This window comes from Rhinatrema bivittatum, chromosome 1, assembly GCF_901001135.1.
Source record: "Rhinatrema bivittatum chromosome 1, aRhiBiv1.1, whole genome shotgun sequence".
NCBI classification, from domain to species: domain Eukaryota; kingdom Metazoa; phylum Chordata; class Amphibia; order Gymnophiona; family Rhinatrematidae; genus Rhinatrema; species Rhinatrema bivittatum.
The window spans coordinates 163,381,819-163,406,362 of record NC_042615.1 but is presented as its reverse complement, the minus strand read 5'-3'; the positions used below and the strand labels follow the sequence as shown (position 1 = coordinate 163,406,362).

The 24,544-nt window shown below is 44.5% G+C and overlaps 1 protein-coding gene across 5 annotated transcripts in view; it reads left to right on the top strand.

Annotated features, from left to right (window-relative positions):
- Nucleotides 1-24,544, top strand: part of TBC1D1 (TBC1 domain family member 1) — a 480,914-nt gene that overhangs the window by 191,316 nt on the left and 265,054 nt on the right. For all 5 annotated transcript variants that reach the window (XM_029589471.1, XM_029589507.1, XM_029589478.1 and 2 more), the window contains one exon: nt 15,033-15,122. In XM_029589471.1, the coding sequence (XP_029445331.1) occupies nt 15,033-15,122 (90 nt within the window). The remainder of the gene's footprint in view (nt 1-15,032; nt 15,123-24,544) is intronic.

The window sequence follows — 24,544 nt, the reverse complement described above, 5'->3', positions numbered from 1 at the left end:
ATGCGAGAGAATGTACATGTGAGTGTGTGTGTGATCGAGAGAGGATACATTTTTGGTGTTCCCCCTAGCCCCCTAATCCTCATAATCTCAGGGTGACTGGAAATCAAGTTCCCAGGTATGGACAGCAGGAGCTTTTTTTTAATCCTCAGTTTTAATTATTGTGTGATGTTTGATGTGTACTGTTTTGAAATATTTTGTTGATGCATGGGAAATTTAAAAAAAAATGTATATGTATTTAATAGATGTTCTGTTTGTCAGTAGTTTTGAAAGTTGTTATTTTATTAGTATGATTCTACTATTATAATTGATGCTTTGTTTCTTGCTTTTATTGTTTTATGAAGAATGGTGGTTCTGTCATTGTTACACTGTAGAAATTATGGCTTCTTGGAGTTTCCATTTCAATTCCATTTCAATTTTTGTCTGCATATTGCTGGTTCTAATTTGTGATCCTTTATTCTGTAATTGTTGAGAATCTATCTCTGCTTTGTGCATGTGACCAAGGGGAGAGATTTTGCTAGTGTGTAACTTCTGTGTAGGGATCTATAGCAGTTGGGTTTGTTTCATTTCCCTAGTAGGTGCTGTATTGGTATTCTGGGACTCAGTTTACGATGCTTTTTTTTTTCACATGTAGAGTTCTTGTTTGAGTTCTTGTGTTCTTACTGTTACTCAAAATCTATACTGTAAACTTATTATAATATCTCTTACAATGTGTCTGCAAGTGGAAGGAGTTTGTACAGCTGTTACTGTGAGGTTCCTGTCTAATTGTGGTGTGGTATCTGCCTCCCTTTGTGTTTGCATATATCTGATTGCTCCTATCAGCAACCTGAAGAGAATCAAAACTGGAATTGTGAGCTTCAGGCTGGCAGCATGATTGCCTGCTTTTTGGTAAATGATTCAACAGCTGATTAGTTGGGAGCAGGAGCGAGGCAGGAATGCTGGAGGAATGAGCGGCTGGCTGTCTTCCTTCTAGCTCGGAAGCCAGACCCGGACATCCACACCGGCGGGGCAAGAGAGTGTGAGAAGCACTCCTCCTCTTCCCGCCAGAGAGAGGAAACACTGGTACTGGCGCCAGCCGGCTTGAGCCCGCTCACAGTGACCACCCCTCTGCCCACCCACCATTGAGGGAGCAGGAGTGAGGCAGCAACTCCAGAGGTGCTTGTGCCGGCAGGCGCGCACACGAAAGAGCACAGCAAAGGAGCCTGCCCCTTTGTGCGTGCCTGAAGTGACGCCTGAAGTTAACAAATTCTAATTTTAGCCATTACCAAGCTTGTTATAAAATGGAGCTGATCCATTTCATTGAAACAGTCACAGGATGAGGAAACCATAGAAATCACCAGATAACTTCAAAACACAAGCAAAGAGAGGGGAACAACCTGAACTATCCCAAGATAAGTAACAGCTCTCCTCCTGTGATTTCTTCTAGCCTAATGTTAATTCTCCTATTACTAAATGTTCAACTGCTATAAAAAAAAAAAAAAATACCACTGATAAATTACCTACTAGAGGAAGTAAATCCCACTATATTCTGCATTACCAAAACATGGCTGAAAGACAGTGGTAATGTCCTAAACCAAATTGATAGCCCAACCTATGATACCTTTCACATCCCCAGACTCAAATGAAAAGATGGTGGTCTCTTAATCTGCAAAAAGGAACTTAAACCCAACGAAGTTGCTATACTAAAATCTTCACTTCTAAATATTGATTTGGTTTGATCTATCGCCCACCCGGAATAATCCAAAAAGACTGCTCATCTATAATCTAAATCTTCACTAAAACGTTTCCAGCTCCAGAATCAACTCTAATTGTAGAAGACTTTAACTTACATGTAGACAGCACACCTAAATCTACAGCATGTGAAATTTTTCTAGATACTATGGAAGTCATGGGTTGGTCACAATTTGTATCCAGCCTCACCCATAAAACCTAATTTTCGCCAATCACAATAACTGCATAATCAGTTCGTCTCACAAAATATTGCCATGGTCTGATCACCAGCTAATAAAAGCAGAAATCACTCTCCTCACCACAAAACAAACTCACATAACAATCATCTATTTACTTAAAGAAAAAAGAACCTGAAACACTTGAAGAAACTGTTAAAAATAGAATAACTGAGTTCAATCACAATAATGCCTCCTCATCTTTTGACTCCTGGGATAAAATGAAAGAAATAGCAGACAACCTATGCCCAGTCCAGACAAAAACGTTCCAAAATGAAGGCAACACAACTAAACAAAAGAAACCTTAGTATAGTGAAGAACTAAGACAAACTAAACTGACCCTGAGAAAATCTGAAAAGCAATGAAGAAAATGCCAATCTGTGGAATCCTTAGAAAAATACAAATCCCTATTAACAAAATACCATGAACAAATCAATAAAGCCAAAAAAGAATACTACACCAAACAGATTCATGGTGTAATATTTAATTCAAAGCTATTCTTTGAAACAGAAAAACCTAATCAAAGTTCTATTCTCTATCTCAAATAACTATGACTTTACAAAGTATTCATGCACTGAATGTGCTAATTAATTGTTAAACAAAATCAATACACTTGAATCACAATTCTCCCATTGTTTACCAACAAAAATGTCTGAAAAATTTGGTCAAGTGAAATGGAACTCATGCCATTCAGTATCTAAACTTTAAGTAAAGCAAATCACTAAAATGAAGCCTGCTACTCATCCATTAGACCCTATCCCTGCAAGTACATTGAAAACTGTAAACAACGTAATTACCCCGATATTCACAACTATAATTAACCACTCACTAGCAGAAGGATTGGTCACCGATAGGGCAAAACAAGCTGTGATTAAAACAATCCTAAAAAATAAAACGGCAGAATCGATGGTTGGTACAATTACCGACCAATATCCAACCTGCCTTTCATCGTGAAAGCTCTAGAAAAAGCAGTCTTATCACAATTAGAGAACTACCTAGAAGACAACAATATGTTTTACCCAAACCAATTCGGATTCAAAAAAAATTATTCAACAGAAACCCTACTCATTTCCCTAGCTGACCCAGCACTACAAGGCTTTGACAACAATGAATCATATATCCTGGTAATAGATTTAACAGCAGCATTCGACCCAGTTGAACATACCATACTATGCCACCAGCTGAGAGAAATTGGAATAGATGGAAATGTTAACAAATGGCTCTTATCCTTCCTAAAAGATAGGACATTCCAAGTCAAACTGGATAATCAAATTTCAGAAATCTTCCCAATTGATACAGGTATCCCTCAAGGTTCAACACTCTCGGCCACACTATTCAACATCTATCTGCTGCCTATATGTGCATTACTAGCAAATCTAGGAATCAAATTCTTCCTATATGCAGATGACATAGATTTCTATATCCCATTTGACAAAACATTTGAAAAATATGCGTCATCTCTCTCAACATACATGGAGACCATACAACAAAAACTTCCTCAACTGAAGCTAACTCTAAACTAAAAAACAAAACAAAACAGAAGTTGTGTAGTTAAGGAGAGAGAACACAATAAACAAACCATCAACCCTAGACCTAGGAATCACTAATATTACTCCCTCAGATCAAGTATGAGACCTTGGAATTCAGATTGACGAGAACTTCACTATGAAAAAGCATATAAGCAAATTTAATCAAGAGAGTACTCCAAGCTGAGAATATTACATTGACTAAAACCTCTGTTAATATTACAGGACTTCCGCGCACTGGCTTATAAACACTTATATTTTCAAACTTAGACTACTGCAACTCCCTTTTACTAGGTCTACACTCAAGCCTACTAAAACCACCACAGTTACTTCAAAATACCTCTGCAAGACTTTTACTAGGGAGAAGGAAATTTGAACATATCACCCCTTAGCTGATTGCTATGCTTTGGTTTCCTGCACAATCCAGAATTCATTATAAAATATCTCTAATTTTCAGTATCATCAACAATATTAACCCATGTTTATTCGGAGTGACAATTCAAAACTGCACACCACAGAGAGACCCAAGATCACAAAACTAAGGACTTCTAATGGCATCTTCCACTTGGGACACACACCTAACGCATATAAGAGACTGAATGTTTTCTTTAGCAGGCCCCAAGTTGTGGAACTCACTTCCAGAGTCAATACGTGTTACGCGGCGTGTTAGTGAATCCCTTAGTAGATGACAGTCTTACCTTAACCCGGGGTACTGGCTGATAAGCAGCAAGGAAAGTCCAATATCCAATCAGGGAACGTGAAAGGCAGCAGGCAAAGAGAGTCCAAAATCCCAATCCGAGGTCAAAGGAGACAGCAAGCAGAAGTAGATACTAAATCCAAACAGAGCAGGGAGCAATAAACAGAGTCAAAGGCCAGTCCATGGTCGAGGCAGGCAGAGAAGGTCCAAGGCAGTCCAAGGTCCAAAACAGCAGAGAACCAAAGAAATGCAGGGAGAGCACCAGCATAAGCAAGCCTGTAGCTGAGGCGATGCTGTGCTGGGCTCAGGAGTTTAAATCATCAGAAGTTCCCGCGCAAACGCAGGAACTTCTGGTTTTGCCGATGACGCGTCAGAGAGGGGGCAGAGTTTGGGCGCACTGAAGGTCAGTGCGGTCCGCTGCCGACAGAGCCTGCCACGCCGTGCTGCGGGACGGAAGCCTGGACCTGCTGCCGCTGAGAGGTAATAATACGTCAGATAAGATTTTCAAGCATGAGCTGAAAGCATGGCTCTTTAGAAATGCTTATGATTTAACATAAAATAGTGTTATGCGGTTAACTGCCACATCAGTACCAGAGATAATGATAGTGGAGTGAGTGTATTGTTAGTAGAATTGGAACTTGTATTTACTGTTAGGTTGACAAATTATGAAAATGAGCTAGATTATATAGTAGATAGTGTGATGTGATATAGAATATTTGATTATGAACCAGAATATCTATACGAAGTTGGTTTGAACTAGAAGGTGATCATTGACCATGAATATGAATGTGGATATTATAAACCGTTGTGATCTTTTTATGAACGACTGTATATAAAACACCTAAATAAATATATATGTATCAAATTTACTATAGATCCATCAAAATGGATCGTGTATAGTGTTCCGTTTTTCTAGATCTATATAGTATGTATACTTATCAGGAACACTATCAATCAGATTTACTGCCTTAGATATATTTCCTTACTAAGAAGAAAATGAAAGTCCTCGAGTGGCCCAGTCAAAGCTCTGATCTGAATCCAATAAAAATCTGTGGCACAACTTGAAGATTATATTCGGCAGAAGATCCCCAGACAACATGAAAGTTTGAGTTCTTCTGCTAAGAAGAATGGGCAAAAACTTCACCATCTCACTTATTCTAAAAGACTTATGGGTGGGTGCCTTTGCTGCAAAAGGGAATTGCACATTACTGAGTAAAGGGGTGTGAAAACATGAAAGCGAGACTTTTTTTTTATCCTTAATTACTTTGGGAATATTTCTATAATTCTTTTATGATGAAAGTGTAGAGCAAGGGTGAGCAAAGGTTTTGAGCCTCGGGCCCCCCTTCTATCCATATAATTTGTTGTGCCCCCCATCTACCAAAGTTGGGCTACATCAAATTGTAACAGCTTGATTCTTCATCCATGGGTATGTGAATTACTGTAACTCAACTATTGTGCTTGGATACGAGTATATTATGGCCTTGTTAAGACAAGTGAGGGAGTCGGTTGGACCATTAGATGACCGAGGGGTTAAAGGGGCTCTTAGGGAAGATAAGGCCATTGCAGAAAGACTAAATGAATTCTTTGCTTCCGTGTTTACTAATGAGGATGTTGGGGAGATACCAGTTCCTGAGATGGGTTTCAGGGGTGATGAGTCAGAAGAACTGAACAAAGTCACTGTGAACCTGGAAGATGTAGTAGGCCAGATTGACAAACTAAAGAGTGGCAAATCAGCTGGACCGGATGGCATGCATCCTAGGGTACTGAAGGAACTAAAAAATGAAATTTCAGACCTATTAGTAAAAATTTGTAACCTGTCATTAAAATCATCCATTGGCCACCCTCCAGTCTTCAGGTACAATGTAATCCCAATATTTAAAAAAGGCACCAGGGGCGATCTGGGTAACTATAGACCGGTGAGCCTGACTTCATTGCCGGGAAAAATAGTGGAAACTATTCTCAAGATAAAAATCGTAGAATAGAGCATATAGAAAGACATGGTTTAATGGAACACAGTCAACATGGATTTACCCACGAGAAGCCTAACAAATCTGCTTCATTTTTTTGAAGGGGTTAATAAACATGTAGATGTAGTGTATTTGGATTCTCAGAAGGCGTTTGACAAAGTCCCTCATGAGAGGCTTCTACGAAAACTAAAAGGTCATGGGATAGGAGGTGATGTCCTTTCGTGGATTACAAACTGGTTAAAAGACAAGAAACAGAGTAGGATTAAATGGTCAATTTTTCAGTGGAAAAGGGTAAACAGTGGAGTGCCTCAGGGATCTGTACATGGACCGGTGCTTTTCAATATAAATATAAATGATCTGGAAAGGAATACAACGAGTGAGGGTATCAAATTTGTGGATGATACAAAATTATTCAGAGTAGTTAAATCACAAACGGATTGTGATACATTACAGGAGGACCTTGCAGGACTGGAAGATTGGGCATCCAAATGGCAGATGAAATTTAATGTTGACAAGTGCAAGGTGTTGCATATAGGGAAAAATAACCCTTGCTCTAGTTACATGTTAGGTTCCATATTAGGAACTACCACCCAGGAAAAAGATCTAGGCATCATAGTGGATAATACTTTAAAATTGTCGGCTCAGTGTGCTGCAGCAGTCAAAAAGGCAAACAATGTTAGGAATTATTAGGAAGGGAATGGTTAATAAAATGGAAAATGTCATAATGCCTCTATCGCTCCATGGTGAGACCGCACCTTGAATACTGTGTACAATTCTGGTCGCCACATCTCAAAAAAGATATAGTTGCAATGGAGAAGGTACAGAGAAGGGCAACCAAAATGATAAAGGGGATGGAACAGCTCCCCTTTGAGGAAAGGTTGAAGAGGTTACGGCTGTTCAGCTTGGAGAAGGAGACGGCTGAGGGGGGATATGATAGAGGTCTTTAAGATCATGAGAGTTCTTGAATGAGTAGATGTGAATCGGTTATTTACATTTTCGAAGAATAGAAGGACTAGGGGGCATTCCATGAAGTTAGCAAGTAGCACATTTAAGACTAATCGGAGAAATTTATTTTTCATGCAACGCACAATAAAGCTCTGGAATTTGTTGCCAGAGGATGTGGTTAGTGCAGTTAGTGTAACTGGGTTCAAAAAAGGTTTGGATAAGTTCTTGGAGGAGAAGTCCATTAACAGCTATTAATCAAGTTTACTTGGGGATTAGCCACTGCTATTAATTGCATCAGTAGCATGGGATCTTCTTAGTGTTTGGGTAATTGCCAGGTTCTTGTGGCCTGGTTTGGCCTCTGTTGGAAACAGGATGCTGGGCTTCATGGACCTTTGGGCTGACCCAGTATGGCATGTTCTCAAATATTTAACCAAAGCTAATTTGACGTTGTTCCGACAACTGGTGTGAAGGTTTATGTAATCAAGACTATTTGTTTTTTATTTTTAATTACTTCAGAATATTTTTATAATTGTTCTTTTATGGTGAACATATAGAGTATTTTGTGTAGATCACTGAAACTCCATCAATGCATTTTGATTTGACATTTTTTTATTAGAAAGCAGAATGTAAAAAATGTACAAGGGTATGTATTTATGAAGACTTTGACAAAGCACTGTACATATGCTTTAGCATTCATTCGACACTCTTTATCCTTTCTAAATTCAAAACATTTTATATCAGATGTCACTTGCACAATCATGAATTAGTGTCCTAAAGATACAATTATAGTTTCAGATAGGGCTAAGTAGCAGGGTTTGTTATGGAGGTAGAGGAGGGTGGAAAATTTGTTTAGGGAAATATTTTTGTCATTGCTTACTGAAAGAAGGAAACTTTTACATGTTTTCTCAAGCAGTGTGTGTGTGTTTTTATTTATTTATTTATTTATTTATTTGAAATATTTTCTATACCGTCGTTAAGTTATATACCATCATAACGGTTTACATATAGGCACATAAATTAAGGTTGGTAAATGTGTACGGTAGTACATTCTAATGAGTGCCAATAAGGTACGGTTACATCATGTCGGAATAAATCTTATTTGTTGAGTGAGGTAAATCTTGACCATATATACATGTAAGTTACTTATTTACAGGTATAATTCTCATGCTCTGTTTAATTCTATTAAGTTAGCCGTGAGATAAACTAGTAAATTACTACAACGCACATGTTGAGAACAGTGCTGTGTAATGGTGATCTTCTGCCTGATCCTGATCCAGTGTTGCTCAAGCCTGTCCTAGAATACCACCTACTCAGTCTGGTTTTCAGCATATGTATGATGAATATGCAATAGCATTACTGCTTCCAAAGGAAAATCCTTTAAAAGTTGAATGGTCTAGATTAGTGTTTCTCAAAGTTGTTCTGGAGACTCCTCAGCCAGTCAGGTTTTTAGGATATCTATAATGAATTATGTATTTGACAGTCTTGAATGTACTGAGTTCCTATTGTATGCAATTCATTGTGGATACCCTTAAAAACATGACTGGCTGTGGGGGCTCCAGGACAGAATTGAGAAGCTCTGTCCTAGCTAATCAGTTTTTTAAAATATCCAGAACATATGGAAGCAGTACTTACAAATCTGTCTTGCTTTCTCTTTGAGCCTTAGTTCTCTTGTATAAATAACTTTTGGATTGTAGAATGGTGGGCAATAACACCAATTTTATTAGACAGCTGTACCCATGGAATGTAATATGCGGTATACTTTAAAAAAAAAAAAAAAAAAAAGAGGTACCTATATAATATAAGATGAAAAACATACACAATCATAGATTAAAAAACAGACAAAATCATAGACAACCCCCCCCCCCCCCGAAGACGTGCCAAACGTCCCTGGTGGTCCAGCGGGGGTCCTGGAGCCATATCCTGCACTCGGGCCTTCGGCTGCCAATATTCAAAATGGCGCAGATAGCCTTTGCCCTTACTATGTCACAGGGGGCTACTGGTGCCATTGGTCAGCCCCTGTCACATGGTAGGAGCACAAGATAGTGCTGGCCGTCCATTGCTCCTACCATGTGACAGGGGCTGACCAATGGCACCGGTAGCCCCTGTGACATGTGACATGTTACGGGTAAAGGGCACGGCGCCATTTTGAATACTGATTCGTGGTAGGCCCGACGGCCCGAGAGGGAGACATCGCTCGCGGGACCACGCTGGACCACCAGGGCTTTTAGTAAGTCTTACAGAGGGATCGGGATGGTGGTGGTGGTGGTGGGGGGGGGGTTATAATAAAGTAAAATTGAAGGGTTGGGATGGCTTTTTTTTTTTTTTTTAAATGTTCCCCTCCCCCCACACTAACCCGAAAAACAAATTTTCCCCGAAGTTCGGGGAAAATGGGGTTCGGGTGCTGCGAACCAGAACGAATTAGGCAATTTCATTAAAATTACCTAATTCGTGATAAAAGAATGCACATCTCTAGAACACAGTACCCCAGGTGAGGCCTCACCAAGGACCTCTACAAGGGCATCATCACCTCCATTTTCTTATTGGTTATTCCTCTCTTTATGCATCCCAGCATTCTTCTGACTTTAGCTATTGCCTTGTCATCTTCATATCATCAGACACTATCACACTAAGGTCACTCTCCCAGGCTGTACACATTAGTCTTTCACAGCCCATCACATAAAACTCTTTTGGATTGCTGCACCCCATATGCATGACTCTGCACTTCTTGGCATTGAATTCCAGCTGCCAAATCTTCAACCATTTTTAAAGTTTTCTTAAATCACTTTTCATTCTCTCTATTCCTTCAGGTGTGATCACTCTTAGTATCATCCACAAATAGAGAAACTTCACCTTCTATCCTTTTCACAAGGTTGCTCACAAAGGTATTGAACAGAATCGGTCCTAAAACAGATCCCTGTGGCACTCCATTTATCACTATTCTTTCTTTAGAGTAGCTTCCATTTACCATTACATGCTGCCTCCTGTCAGTCAACCAGTTTGTAATCCATGCTACTACCTTGGCACCCATTCCCAAGCTTCTTATTTTGTTCACTAGTCTTCTATGTGGGACTGTATCAAAAGCTTTGCTAAAATCCAAGTAAATCACATTGAGCGATTTTTCCCTGATCCAATTCTCTAGTCACCCAATCAAAAAAAATCAACAGTTGTCTGACAGGATCTTCCACTGGTGAATTCATGCTGCCTTGGGTCAAGCAACCCCCACTAGATTGTAGATGGTTCACTATTCTTTCCTTCAGCAGAATCTCCATTAATTTTCCTACCACCAAGGTGAGGCTAACCGGCCTGTAGTTTCCAGACTCCTCCCTCCTCCCACTCTTGTGAAGTGGGACCACCACCACTCTTGTCCAATCTTGCGGCACCACTCTCGTTTCCAGGGATCTATTGAACAGGTCCTTCAGCTGACCCGTCAGCACATCTCTAAGCTCTCTCTGTATCCTGGGATGTACCCTATTTGGCCCCATGGCCTTGTCCACTTTCAGTTTTCCTAGCTCTTCCTATACATTCTCTTCTGTAAACGAAGTTTTGTCTACTCCACCCTCTTTCACAGTCTTGTTTTACCAGCGATGGTCCTTCTCCAGGGTCTTCTTTAGTGAACACCAAACTGAAGTATTTGTTTAATATTTCAGCCATTTCTTCATCTCTCTCCACACATTGATCATCGTCACCTTTCAATTTCACTGTACTACTCTGGACCTTTCTCTGATATATCTGAAAAATGTTTTGTTGCTATCCTTTACCTCTTTGGCAATTCTTTCTTCCACCTGACTTTTTTTGCTTTCTTGATTTCTTTCTTTGTCTCCCTCAGTTTCACCAGATATTCCTCCCTGTGTTCCTCTTTTTGGGATCCTTTATATTTGTTGAACACTGTTCTTTTAGCTTTTATATTGAGAACCAGATTGATTTCTTATGTCTCTTACTTGTGTTTACTTTTCTAGCATACAGATTTGTTAACTTTGTAATTGCTCCTTTTAGTTTGGCTCTGAGTCTTCCTCCTCCCCCTCCCCCGCCACCGGAATTTCATTTCAGTCTATTTTATGATTTGGTGCAATCATATGTTGGGAGGGTTTAAGCGTGCTAAGCTTTCCTCCCACCTGTATGGTCCAATTGATCTTCATCTGCCATCGTCTACTAGAAAGAGTTTTTCTTACTCATTCTTTTGTGGGAAGTATTGGAGTTTCTCTCTTAGCTTTGGGAAATGTGCATCTTGGATATGTTTTATTTTTCACAGCACAAGAGGAAATACATTTCTGTTTCTATTTCTCCAGTATTGCATTGCATGCAGAGTCTGTCTTAGGGTTTCCAGTTTAGTTTTTATCTGCATCTTTCTGTTTCTAATCTTTGATCACTTAATCCTGTATTTTGAAAGGGTCTGTCTGTTTTTTCCATTTTTGACTGAAGTGTGGTTTTTTGTTAGTGTTTATTTTTTCTGTAGCTATCTATAGTGGTCCAGTTTGTTCTGTTTTCCAGTTTGCACATCTCAGTATGACATGAACGTTCTAGGGCACATTACAATATTTGCATATAATCTTTTTGTTTGCTGGGTTCTGGGTGTTTAGTGCTGGATTGGTAGGGCAGGTTTGCTGTGTGTTTTTTCCAGGTTCTGTGTTTCTTCAGAGTGTTTGGTAGTGGAGGGAGTTTGTGTCATCATTTTTTAGATGAGACAGAATTTGAATATTCTTTTTTTGCATAGTTAGTAATGCAGTAAGAATCTTAATTCTGCTCTGCACCCATTGTTAGGAGTGTTTCTTTGGACAGAGTATCTGTAAAACTGGCGGTGTAGGATTTCTGTCAGGGCTCTGTTCCATTCTGTATAATATGAGGTTAATTTGGATCATTTATCTGTCTGTCCAGATGGCCAGTAATTTTGTTTTTCAGAATAGCTGCTACCATTTTGCCCTGTGCTGGGTGACATTATCAGACGGAACCCAGCATGGAAATGTAACTTCAGTTTCAGAAACTTTGAGCAAGCCATGCTGGGCACGTGAAGCAGGATATACTATCACAGATTAATATGGGGCCCCTTCAACCCCATCCTTTTCTGCGGTCCCCACCAGCGCAGATCTTTTCCCTCTTCTGCTGTTAAGGAAGATTTGCTTCCTAGTAATGCAGGAATCCCTTTTCACTGGATCCTATGGTCTACATTCACCCCTTTAGTCATCTTTAGGTAGGTTTTAGAGCGGGGGTTTTTTGTTTTTTTTTCAAGTTGTCTTATTTTTCAGTGGCCACATGGTGCACTGAAACTAGTGCATTGAGGTGGCATTAACAGCAGTTTTTTCCTGTTATCGAATCATTTGATTTTACTGTTTAATTTTTCATTTGTTGCTTCAGAAAGAGAAGAAAGCCAGCAGCTTTGATAAGTGCTCCCTGTGCACAAGATTTGTCTATTACAGATTCCTGTGACAGATCTTGCACTTTGCCTGTGGGCTGATCATGATGTCCAGGAATGTCCCATCAGAGCAGTCATGGCTCTCCTAGAAGGGGGTGTTCCTAGCTTGGCCTCGTGGGAAAGTACTTTGGGATCCATATGTCTGGCCCATCTGTATTTACATTGGAGGCAATGACACGAAGGGACCCAGGAAGTGCACAGACAATTGGCGGTACATTAACATTAGAAGGGCATGGGTCCCACTCAATACTGAGTGCCAGACAGAATCAGGGAGCCAGGTCATTGTCTACCTCCTTGCATCCAAAGAGAGCAAAGGGTTCAACCAGAGGCTGTTAATGCTTCATCCATATCGTCTCCAACTGGTTTGGGGAGTGGAAGGCTCAATCCAGGTATAAAAACCCTCTGCATGTGTACTACCGTTGAGCCACTGGGCTAGCCCTTCCCAATTCACTTAGCTGAATCATTGTAGCAACCATCCTTGGTCTGGAGTCATGTAGCAGAGCTCTCTCTGGAACCTCTGAAGTTGTGGGTCTAAGCCCAGCCACTAGGTGTTACTGTTGAGTAGTTACTGGGATTGCCTTATCCCAAGGGCTGTGAATGCTGCCTGTGGGAAGCAGAGTGTATTATCAGATTTCCAAGTGCTGCTAAGTTTGCAAGGCCCGAAGTTTCTCTTCATTTTCTATGTGGAATTTGAATCTGGTTTTGAACTCTTTGATTCATTCTCTTTTTGAACTATTAAATTCTACTAGCTCTATTTTTTCAACCGTCAGACTTGTTTTGCTGAACATAGAGAAGCTAAGAAAATGAGTTAGTGAATTTAAGAGCTTTTCCTTTAATGTCTGTTTACAATCGTTTCAGAATAATTGTTTCACACTGTTCCATCATTTGTTCCAAAAATTAATTCTGCCTTTTCACATTTAGTTGTTGCCTACCCTGTGTTCTAATTCTGCTTTATGCAGAGAAAGGAACACTGGATTTTAAGGTTCACTGGACTTTAAAATTGTATTTACAAAGAAACCAGATGTTTAGAAAAAAGAGAGGTCTACCAACCTCAAAGTAATCAGTTTTTTGTTGGACTAGATGATATATTTCAGCAGCAGATTTAAAAAAATTAAATAAGCCTGATCTTTAGTTTGATATCTTACGCCGCAAGGTTAATGGCTGTCTCTGCTATGTAGAAAAGGCATGTTTATGGAGGAGATGAAATTGCAGCCAGTGCATAATAATCAATTAGATTGTAAGCTCTACTGAGCAGAGACTATCTTATGGTTTTTCTACAACTTTGCATATGTGGAATAATCCTATAGTAGTAATAGCTTAGCCTTCCATCTATGCTCTCATACATTAAAGAATAGGTTGTCTATCTTTGCTAAACTTGAAAGAAGGGCTCTTCAAGCTGCAATCAACCCATTCCCTTAAGATATTGCTTTTGAAAATTCCTTGGGGCAGACTGTGTGTGAGTGGAATCTTGCTCTCAATTACTGTTCCATTAGCTCACATTCCTCCTATATTCCAAATGTGATTGGTGATTGTGTCAGCTGCTACACATTTTGACACATCTGTGAGCCTTTTTCAGACCATACTGCTAGCAAAGTATTTCAACTAGCTGGGATGTCTTGACTGGTCAGCTATGCTTGAGTTAACAGAAGTTATCAGCTCTGTTGTGGTAGAGACTTCAGTCTTAGACTTAGACTGCACCAAGGGTTATGTACATGTGGGAGTTAATAGAACAGTGATTGCCTGTAAGAAAGAAATTGCTGTTTTATAATGGTGATACCTTCCTGTTCTTTAAGGGCTTCCCAATAGATTTAGTTTTGAAGATATCCAACAAGGTATTTGTACACGAACTCATGCCATGCATATTCATTGTGGATATCATGAAAACCAACCCTGTTGGTTGGGCAGGTCAGATTGGGGTGCCAACCACTGGTTTCTAGGGTTTCCCAGTGCGACCTATGAAAGCATTATTCCAGGTCGTGTGACAGTTCCTCTATGCAGTGTCTCATTTCCTTTATGTATGTTTTGCAGTGCATAGAATACATGTGACTAACCAAGTCTACAATGTAGTGCTCACAAATTGGAGGATTTAACATTCTCAAAGTTCTCATAGCTTAGTTTGTTCTCTGGAACTTTGTCATTGATATGTTTTTTCATGTTTAATCTAGGTTTCATGTTACATAGGAAATAAAGCTGATCTACTGAAATTACTTATTGAACATTTTTTAACCTTGTAGGATAATTATAAATGGGTACAAACTAAATTGTATTCTATTTGAGCAATATTTGTAATTAAGCCAAAAACATAATCCCTTTGGTCAGAAAATAGTAATTGATTACACAATGCAAAGTCAACCATATAATTTTGATTTTTTATCAAAGTAATTTGACTTTTTTTTAGTTGAAATGATCAGAATCTGCTTCTATCACTTCAGATTTAATTGAGCGTTACTTCTAAAGTAGAATTTGTGTGTACTAAAGAGAAACGTCTGTAGGAGTGAAGTATTTTCACCATTTTACAAACATATTGCTTTTTATGTATTCTTTTAGATTGGCCAGTCTGAAGTTTACCTTATTAGCCCCGACACAAAACGAATTGCCTTTGAGAAAAGCTTTAAGGAAATATCCTTTTGTTCTCAGGTAAGGTGACAATAATTAATAAATCTTTTAAGCCCTGCCATGGATTAACGTTAACATTTGAAGTCTGAGATCAAACGTCTGTGTGGAAATTAGAGCAGCAGTACTAGCTAAATAGCTGAGTTAAGTATCAACTTGCCTGTTTTTTTTTTTACTGTGTTTTGTGGGGAGGTTTCTCCACTTACCACTGTCATTTTTCTTTTCTCTTTATATTTTTAAATATAAAGGATGTGCTTTTTCACTATGACTACAAAATACCAATGCAAAAATCCATTGTATCCACAAGGGCAAATAGACAATATTATTGAGTAGTGGCTTTTCTTAAATTATGAAAAGAACACTCATCCAGACATGAATCACAGCCTGTTATATAAAAAAAAAAACAAAAAAAAAACAAAAAACCACCCCATCATTTCCTAGCACCCAGATAGATGGATTCAGGACCCTAGTGGGTTATGCACCTCTCCCAGTAGATGGAGACAGAGCAAACTGACGTCACAGTATATATACTCCTGCAGTGACGTCAGCCTGCCAGTATTCCCTGTCTCCAGCAGATGGTGGACATGCATTTCCTTACTGGAGATTGCTTCAAATTTTAGAGGAGAAAAGATGTAATTTGCCCCACTCTCCTGTGGTGGTACCAAATGGAAACTCTCCCTGAATTCCTGAGGTGATTTCCATTGTCCCTCACATGAGTGTCTTGGTCCTGTAGCTGTTTTATTTTATTTTTTTTTCAGCTGGCGTGGACTTAGCTGATTAAAAAAGCTGAAAGGCAGCGGATGCAGGAAGCTGAGCACGGTGGTGACGGTATATGCTTTCTCCCCACGCAGCTGGAAACCGTCTCTGTACTCAGCTGGGAAAGGCTGAGCTCAGATAAGGTTGAAAAAGAAAAAAAAAAAAGAGTAGAAGGGTTGTTTGTAGGCCTTCCCCTTCCTCCGGTCGCCGTGCTCAGTGCACCATTCCAACATTCGTTCCTTCTTCTGTGTGAGGTTCAGGGACTTGGACAGCCTGGCGGGTTGAGCAGCTCAGGAGGGCTAAGCCCCGCTGTTAGGCTTCTTTTCTGAGCAACACATGGTAGGCTGCTGCAGCGTTTTTGTAGATTTTTTTTCCTGCATGTTAGGCTCTCCTCTTCAGGACCGTCAGTGTGTGCAAGTGCGTCTGACTGTGCATCTGGGTTGTGTACCCAGTTTCTTTTGGGCGTGCTACTTGTGTGCAGAATCTGGAACACATTGGTTGTGCGATTAAGTTTGGCATGGCAGAAGTGTGCCTATCTTTGTGATGCCTAGCCTTGGGACTCCTAAATTTTGTACACCTAAATTTTGCAGCGTGAATTCAGCTGGATGTACACCTTCAGTCGCCTGTTAAGCATACTGAAATACTAATGGCACCTGTGGCTGAGAAACCTAAGCACCTTTCCCTCTGTACTGCCTGTCATATTCGGGCATCTCAGCCTGCAGTGCCCTCTAACTTGTGCCAGTGCTGCTTAGATGCTCAGAGAGAATTTTCTTCCTCTGCTTTTACTAAGCCTGGCTCGTCCCAGGCTGATGATGGCTTGGTAAGACGTGTCAGAAGGGACGCCTGACCTGAAACTCCCTTAACTGGGAGACAGTAGCTCCGTGGGCGCAGCACAGGTGTCATCTGGTTTTGGCATGGATCCTTTTGCATTTTCTTGGGTAGAATTTTTTTCAAGGATTACAATCCTTTCTTCAGATGCAGTCCTCAGCCCTGCCAATCCAGTCAGTCAGAATAGTAGGCGGTGGCTTCTCATTCATCCAGCACTACTGTTAAGCGCTGAAGCACACCAGATTCCTATCAGGAGGACCTGACAGCAGGTCCTCCTGATAGGAATCTGGATGGCACTGATGATGAGGCCAATCCTGAGTCTCTGGAGGATGGGGAAGTTCTTCCGGGACTGAAATCGTGTAGGACTGTGTTGCAGTTCTTTCATAGGGATGAGCTACCAGCTCTGATTTCCCAGGTGTTAAAGATGCTGGGAGTACCTGGGGCAGATTCCATGTCTGAACCAAAGAAAAATCCCATTTTGATTTCTTTGTGTAAAGTCTCTTGTTCCCTGTACGTACCAGGATCAGTCCAGTCACCTGGGTTGTGATTCCGCACCAGCAGGTGGAGACAGAGCAAAACATGTCGGGCTTCCCTACATATAGTAAGGTGCCACCCACAGCCCCTCAGTCTTTCTCTGTCTCCAGCAGCTGGGGCAGGGTCACTCACAGCCTCTGGGATCCCTGGGGGAAGTTAGCTAGTCAGGGATTTTTTCTTTTGGTTGGATTTGGTTGGATTCGATTGGAGAAGTTTTAAAAAGTTAAAAAAAAAAAAAAAAAAAAGGTAAACAAGAAAAGAGGAAGTTCAGAAGACTTCCTCGTTCTGGATGCCTCCCAGGGGGGTTGTAAGGTCCTGAGGGGACCATCCTCCCCTGGTCGAGGCCGCTGCTGAGGGTCGAGGGCCCGGCCTTTTGCAGGCAGCAGCGTCAGGGGTGACACCGGGGAGCCCGGTTCACTCACCCCCGCGGGAGCAGGACATCAGGACCGGGGACAGCGCAGATGCAGCGCAAGTAAAAAAAAAAAAAAAAAAAAAGTGTTCTGTTTAATTTTTGATCTCGCCGGCTCTCCGTTCCTTCCGTCCTCGCCGCGGTTCGCAAGTCTTGTTTTTTATTTAAAGTAAATTTAATTGACTTTACCGTTCCTTCGTGTTTGGCGCGTTAGAGGAATGACTCGGGGCTCTTCTTGTCGCGTGTGCGGTTCGGCGCGCGCGAGGCTGTCTCGCGACGGGGTTTTGTTTTTTTTCTGCGTTTTGGGCGGCGAGGGGCCATCCGGGGTCTGTCGGGGGGGCCAGTCTCGGAGGGCGCGATCGCTGCCGCGGGGGAGCCAGTGTGAGGAAGGCAGTGCCGTCCCGTTCCCGCTTAGCGCGGGAACGGCGGCCATTTTAGGAGCATTGCAGGAGGCCAAGAGGAGAGCTGCAGGGAATGGCGGCCTACCTCCTACACTTTTCCCGCTGCAACGACCACCCGGGGGCGGCTCCCCGAGAGGGGCCGCGTCGCCGGGGGAGGGTAGTGCGGATGAAGGGTCCTCTGGGTCGGAGGCGTCTTTGTTCAGAGGATTTTGTGCTTCTAGAGTGGACGCAGCTGGCGCAAGGTTTTCAACGGTAAACGTTCCAGAAAGAAGGAGTCGAGGGGTCCGGAGGACCATCCAGGGCCCCGGAAGAGGACGGGCAGAGAGAGACCCAGAGGAACCGCGGACTCACCAGAGGGGAAGCGCCCGGTGCGGGGCACCACTCAGGACCCGGACAGCGAGTCTCCGGAGTCGGAGGATGCGGATCCGTCGGTTCAGCCCCTGAGGAGGGCAGATGAACTGGATGCAGAGGGTCCAGGTCAGCCGGGCACCGGACAGGTAACTCTGGCATTGGTCGGCCATGATCCCAAGGTGGTCCGGCTCTTTCGAAGAGAGGAGCTAGCGCCGCTAATTCCGGCCATGCTCCAGGAGCTGGGTGTGGAGGCTCCGCCGGCAGAGACCCGGCAAGGGGCCAATATGGACCCAGTACTGTTGAGCCCCTTCAGTCCGGCAGTGGCTTTCCATTCCATTTTTCAGCATCCGATATACTGTGCAGAGAATAGGACACCCCGGAGTGGGGCCTGAAGGTGAGCAAAGCCATGGACGGACGGTATGAACCTCCTTCGCCTTCCGAGAGTGGACGCAGCGGTGTCGGCCGTGACAAAGAGATCGGCGATTCCCGTCACAGGGGCCACAGCACTTCAGGATATCCAGGACAGAAAGCTGGAAATGCACCTTAAAAAAGGTATTTGAAGTCTTGGCTCTGGGAGTCCGGGCGGCTGTTTGTGATAACTTTGCCCTGCGAGCGTGACTTCGCTGGGCCCAGGTTCTGCTGGCCAATGCGGGGCTCTCAGAGAAATTGGCGCCAGCGGATCTCCTGGCAGCGGTGATCGCCTACAGTGCGGATGCTCTGTATGACCTGCTGCGCCCGTCGGCCAGGTCCATGTTTTCAGCGGTGGCTGCTCGCCGGATTCTCTGGTTTCGCAATTGAGCGGCGGATGGCTCTTTACAAAAGCTCACCTGGGTGCGCTGCCTTTTAAGGGCAGAGGACCTGATGCTATCGATCGAAGAGGACAAAGTTTTTCGACTGCCAGAGGACAGGCCCAGGGCTCGCCAATTGGACTCGATTTCGAGGGAATAGAAGCTCGCAGCCGCAGAGATCGTCCGGACCGTCCTACAGGCCTCCTCCAGAACATCGTCTTGGCCTCAGTCCTTTCGGAATAGAAAGATGGTGAGGCAGAGTGGACCCTCGGCGGGAGCAGGGGCCGAGGGGCCCCAATGAAATGAGGGCGGTTCATTTCTCGGCCCAAGTTCGGGCGGATGTGCCGAACGTAGGTGCCAGGTTGGCCTTGTTTCCGAGGAGTGAACCTAATTAACATCGGACCAGGGGGTCCTCAGCGTGATAAGTCAAGGTTACGCCTTAGATTTTGTACGAGTTCCGGTAGACAAGTTTCTCGTGTCCCCGTGTAAGGGCTGCGTCAAGCGCGCAGCGATAAGGGAGACTCTTCGGCGGCTGGATGTCCTGGCCGCAATAGCTCCCGTGCCTCACGAACAGCAAGGAAAGGGCCGGTGCTCCATTTATTTCATCGTACCAAAGAAAGAGGGCACGTTCAGACCAATTTTGGATTTGAAAAGGGTGAACAGGTGGCTTCGCATTCCACGGTTCAAAATGGAGACGATCCGGTCGGTGGTGGCCGCGGTGCGACCGGGGGACTTTACCGTTTTTAGCGGAGTTTCTTCAGGTTTTGCGTGCTGGGCAGACACTACCAATTTAGAGCTCTTCCTTTCGGTCTCGCCACCGCCCCGGGCACCTTTCCCAAGGTGATGGTGGTGGTGGCAGCCCAGCTCCGGACTGAAGGACTACGGGTGCATCCTTATCTGGACGACTGGCTCTTCCGAGCCGAGTCCGCGATACAGTGTCGGCAGGCGGTCGGCAGAGTCCTACAGCTCTTGCGCTCCCTCGGATGGGTGGTCAAACTGGCCAAGAGTCGGTTGGTGCTCACTCAGTCCTCGGAGTATCTGGGGGAGCTGTTCGATACCAAACAGGGCAAGGTGTCTCTCTCCTCGGAGCGGGTGCTCAAGCTGCAGTGTCAAGTGAGACGTTTGCTGTCCCTTCGTATGCCCCTGGTTCGCGATTTCCGGATGGTGTTAGGCTCTATGGCCTCTACGTTAGCCTTGGTGCCCTGGGCGTCTGCGCACCTGCGTCCGTTGCAATCAGCATTGCTCTCCCGTTGGAAGCCGGTATCGGAGGATTTTCAGCTTCCGCTACCGCTCACGGACTAGGCAAGGGACAGTCTGCAATGGTGGTTCCATACCGACCGTCTGACGGGCGGAATTCCCTTACTAGTACCCTACTGGACGGTGGTCGCGACAGTTGCCAGTCTCTCTCCGGGCTGGGGAGCGGTCTGCCTGGGACATTCGGTACAAGGACAGAAGTCCAGAGCTCAGTCACGGTGGTCCATCAACCGTCTGGAGACGAGGACAGTAATGCTGGCGCTGCAATCCTTCCTTCCCCTAATCCGGGGAAAGGCGGCCAGGGTGTTGTCGGACGGTGCGACATCTGTGGCATACATCAACCCCCAAGGGGGGACAAGGAGCCAGCTAGTGGCGGAAGAGGCGCACCACTTGATGGGCGGGGCGGAACAGAACCTCAGCAGCATCGTGGCGTCTCTTATCGCTGGAGTGGACAACGTCCAGGCGGATTTTCTCAGTCGCCATCCTCTGGATCCAGGAGACTGGGAATTGGCGGACATTGCGTATCGCCTCATCTGCAAAAGGTGGGGTCTGCCACACTTGGATCTGATGGCCACCGCTCAGAACACGAAGGTTCCACGATTTTACCAGACGTGATTCTGGTACGGCCGGATTGGCTAATGGTTCGCGAATCTACTCCACTTAGCAGTGGAGCCTCCCCTGCGATTTCAAGGGTCCGCGGCTCTCCATCAAGGCCCCGTTTTGTTTGAAGGACGCGGATCTCTTCGGTCTCGCAGCATAGCGTTTGAGAGGAGGCGCTCGCTAAATAAGGAATACTCGGATGTGGTGGTGACCACCTTGTTGAGATCTAGGAAACAGTCTACGTCCTTAGCCTATGGGCGTGTTTGAGCGGTTTTTCAGGACTGGTGCAGAAATCGTAGGGTGGACACTCTGTTAGCTTCCGTGTCCGCCATACTTGCTTTTCTTCAGATGGGCTTTTCGAAAGGTCTGTCTTGTAGTACCCTTCGGGTTCAGGTGGCGGCTCTCGGTTGTCTCTGGTTCAAGGGGCAGGGGGTGTCCCTGGCCCTTCACCCGGACATTGCTCGATTTCGAGGAGCTAAGCATTGACGTCCTTCGTTGCGTCATCCTTGTCCGTCCTGGAACCTCACTGGGATGCTCTCCGCCTTATGTTCGGCTCTGTTTGCGCCTATACGGTGGTCGACACTAAAGGATCTCACACTGAAGGCAGGCTTCCTTGTGGCCATAGCGTCGGCGAGACGAGTTTCATAGTTGCAGGCTCTATCTATCATGTAGGGAGCCGTTCTTACGGATCTCTGATTCAGGAGTTTCTTTAAGGATGGTCCCCCCTTCTTGCCTAGGGTGGTATCGGCTTTTCATTTCAATCAGTCGGTGGAACTCCCTGCTTCCTGCAGGAGAGCAGTCCAGAGATGAAGGGTCTACGGAACCTCGATGTGCGTAGGGTTCCCCCTCCTCCGTTACCTGGAGATCACTCACCAGTTCCGAGTCTCCGACCACCTCTTTGGGTGGTGTTTTGGCCCAAAGAGGGGTGGTGCGGATTCACGGACAACTTTGCGAGTTGCCTCAAGGAGGCTATCGCTTCGGCATACATCCTTCGAGGGAAGCCGGTTACGGTGGGCCTTCGGGCTCACTCGACTAGGTCACATGCCGCCTTTTGGCCAGAGGCTTCTCAGGTGTCGCCTCAGGAAATCTGCAGAGCGGAGACTTGGAAGTCGTTACACATTTTTACTAGACGTTGGATGTCCAGGCTTTGGATTCTGGGGGTTTTGGAGAGAGAGTACTCTGAGCGGGACTCTCAGGTTCCCACCCTCAGTAATACGGCTCTGGTACATCCCAGGTGTCTGGACTGATCCTGGTACGTACAGGGAAAGGAAAATTAGTTTCTTACCTGATAATTTTCGTTCCTGTAGTACCAAGGATCAGTCCAGGATCCCGCCCGTTGTTTTTGATCTGAAGTAACGGAGAGTCCGCTCGGTGGCTTCAATTGTTGCGGTTGGATTATAGTTCGTGTCCCTTGGTTATGGACGTGAACCGGCCCTGGTTAGGGCGGTCTAGTTAGATACTTTGGTTGTTAAATTTGCTTTGACATTACGTAAGACTGAGGGGCTGTGGGTGGCACCTTACTATATGTAGGGAAGCCCGACAAGTTTTGCTCTGTCTCCACCTGCTGGTGCGGAGTCACAACCCAGGTGTTGGTACTACAGGAACGAAAATTATCAGGTAAGAAACTAATTTTCCTTTTTTTTTCCTGCTAGGGAGGCCATTCAAAAATTGATTGATCTTGAGTGGGATGTCCCAGAGGCAAATTTCAAAGGGGGTCAGACTTTGGAAGGTCTGTACCCCCTTGATCCAGTGGTGAGAGAGCATCTGCGTTTTCCAAAAGTGGATGCACTTGGCTGTGCCATCTCTAAGCAGATGATTAAGCCCGTGGAAGGAGGGGCAGCCTCGAAGGATGTGCATGATAAGAGAATTGAGGCCATCCTTAAGCAAGCATTTGAAGCAGTGGCAATGACCTTGCAAATAGCTTCTTGTTGTTCCCTGGTGGCTCACTCTTGTTTACTTCTCTCTCAGGAGGCTGATGGGTCTGGACTAAATTCATCGGCAGTTATGGAGCCAGCCGCCGCCTTTTTAGCAGATGCGGGCTGCGATTTGTCCGCACCTCAGCCAGAGGGATGGCTTCGGTAATAGCGGCCAAGCATCAGTTTTGACTGAGAAATTGGTCGGCCAATGCGACCTCCAAGGCTAATCTTATAAAATTTGCCCTTTAAAGGCTCACTCTTGTTTGGGAGCAAATTGGAGAAAATGGTCAGTAAGTGGGGCGAATCCCAGGTTCCCTCGGTTGCTGGAGGAAAGGAAGAAGACACTGCGCCTCTTTGCATGAGGGGGTCATACCAGTGTTTTTGACCTTTCAGAGGACTCGACCCTTCAGTAGTCCTTTCGTCCCAGACAGCCCAGGTGGGGAGCGGGCTCAGGTAGTGGAGCCTCCCAGTGAAGGTTTGCCGACCCACCCCAGGAACAGAAGATAGGGGGGTGCGGTGCCTCTCTCTCTTATCAGAGGTGGGTTGAAATCACATCAGATCAGTGGGTCCTGAAGGTGATACGAGAGGGATATACTCTGTAGTTTTGCAGTGAACCTCAGGACGTGTTCATGGTGTCTCCCTGCCACTCCTTGGAGAAGAAGCAGGCAGTGGAGTGTACATTGTCAAGGCCCCTAAGTCTGAGGGCTGTGGTCCTAGTGCCCACGTCTCAAAAAATACAGGTCGTTGTTCCATTTATTTTGTTGTGCCCAAGAAGGGGGGCTCCTTTTGGCCCATCCTGGATCTCAAAAGGGTAAACTGTAATTTGCGGGTGACTCATTTTTGCATGGAAATATTGCGCTTGGTGGTAGCAGGACAATCTGGGGACTTTCTGACCTCCCTGGATCTGTCCGAGGCATACCTCCATGTTCCCATCTAGTTGGAGCACCAATGTTTTCTGTGTTTTGCGGAGTTGGGGTGCCATTATCAGTTTTGGGTGCTGCTTTTTGGTCTAGCCACCGCCCCTAGAATTTTTCCAAGGTTATATTGGTGGTGGTGGCAGCAGAGTTGAGAGAAGATGGGATCCTAGTACTACACCTGTATTTGGACAACTGGCTTATTCGGGCTAAGATTCTGGAATACGGCTGCCTGATGACCTGGAAACTGAGAAAGGGAGTTTCCCTGACATTGCCAGTCTAGTTGATACTCATGACAGATTTGAGTCTCCAGGGTTGGGGAGCACACTGTCAGGTATTAATGGCACAAGGGCGCTGGAATACAGAAGAGTGTCTCTGGAACATCAATCATCTGGAAGCCATGGATGGTCTGGTTGCCATGCTTGCAGTTCAGCGAGAGACTGCAGGGTCCAGCAGTCCAAATAATGTAAGCCGACGCAACATCAGTGGCTTATATCAATTGGCAGGAAGGAACCAAGAGCCAGGAAGTGTTGTTGGAAATAGACCAACTTACGGAATGGGTGGAAGGGCATATCCAGGTTATCTCTGCCTCTTACACTGCAGGAAAAGACAACGTAAGAGCAGACTTTCTCAGCCAGGAGAGTCTGGACCCAGGAGAATGGGTGGTGTTGGACGAGGCATTTCAACTGATACTG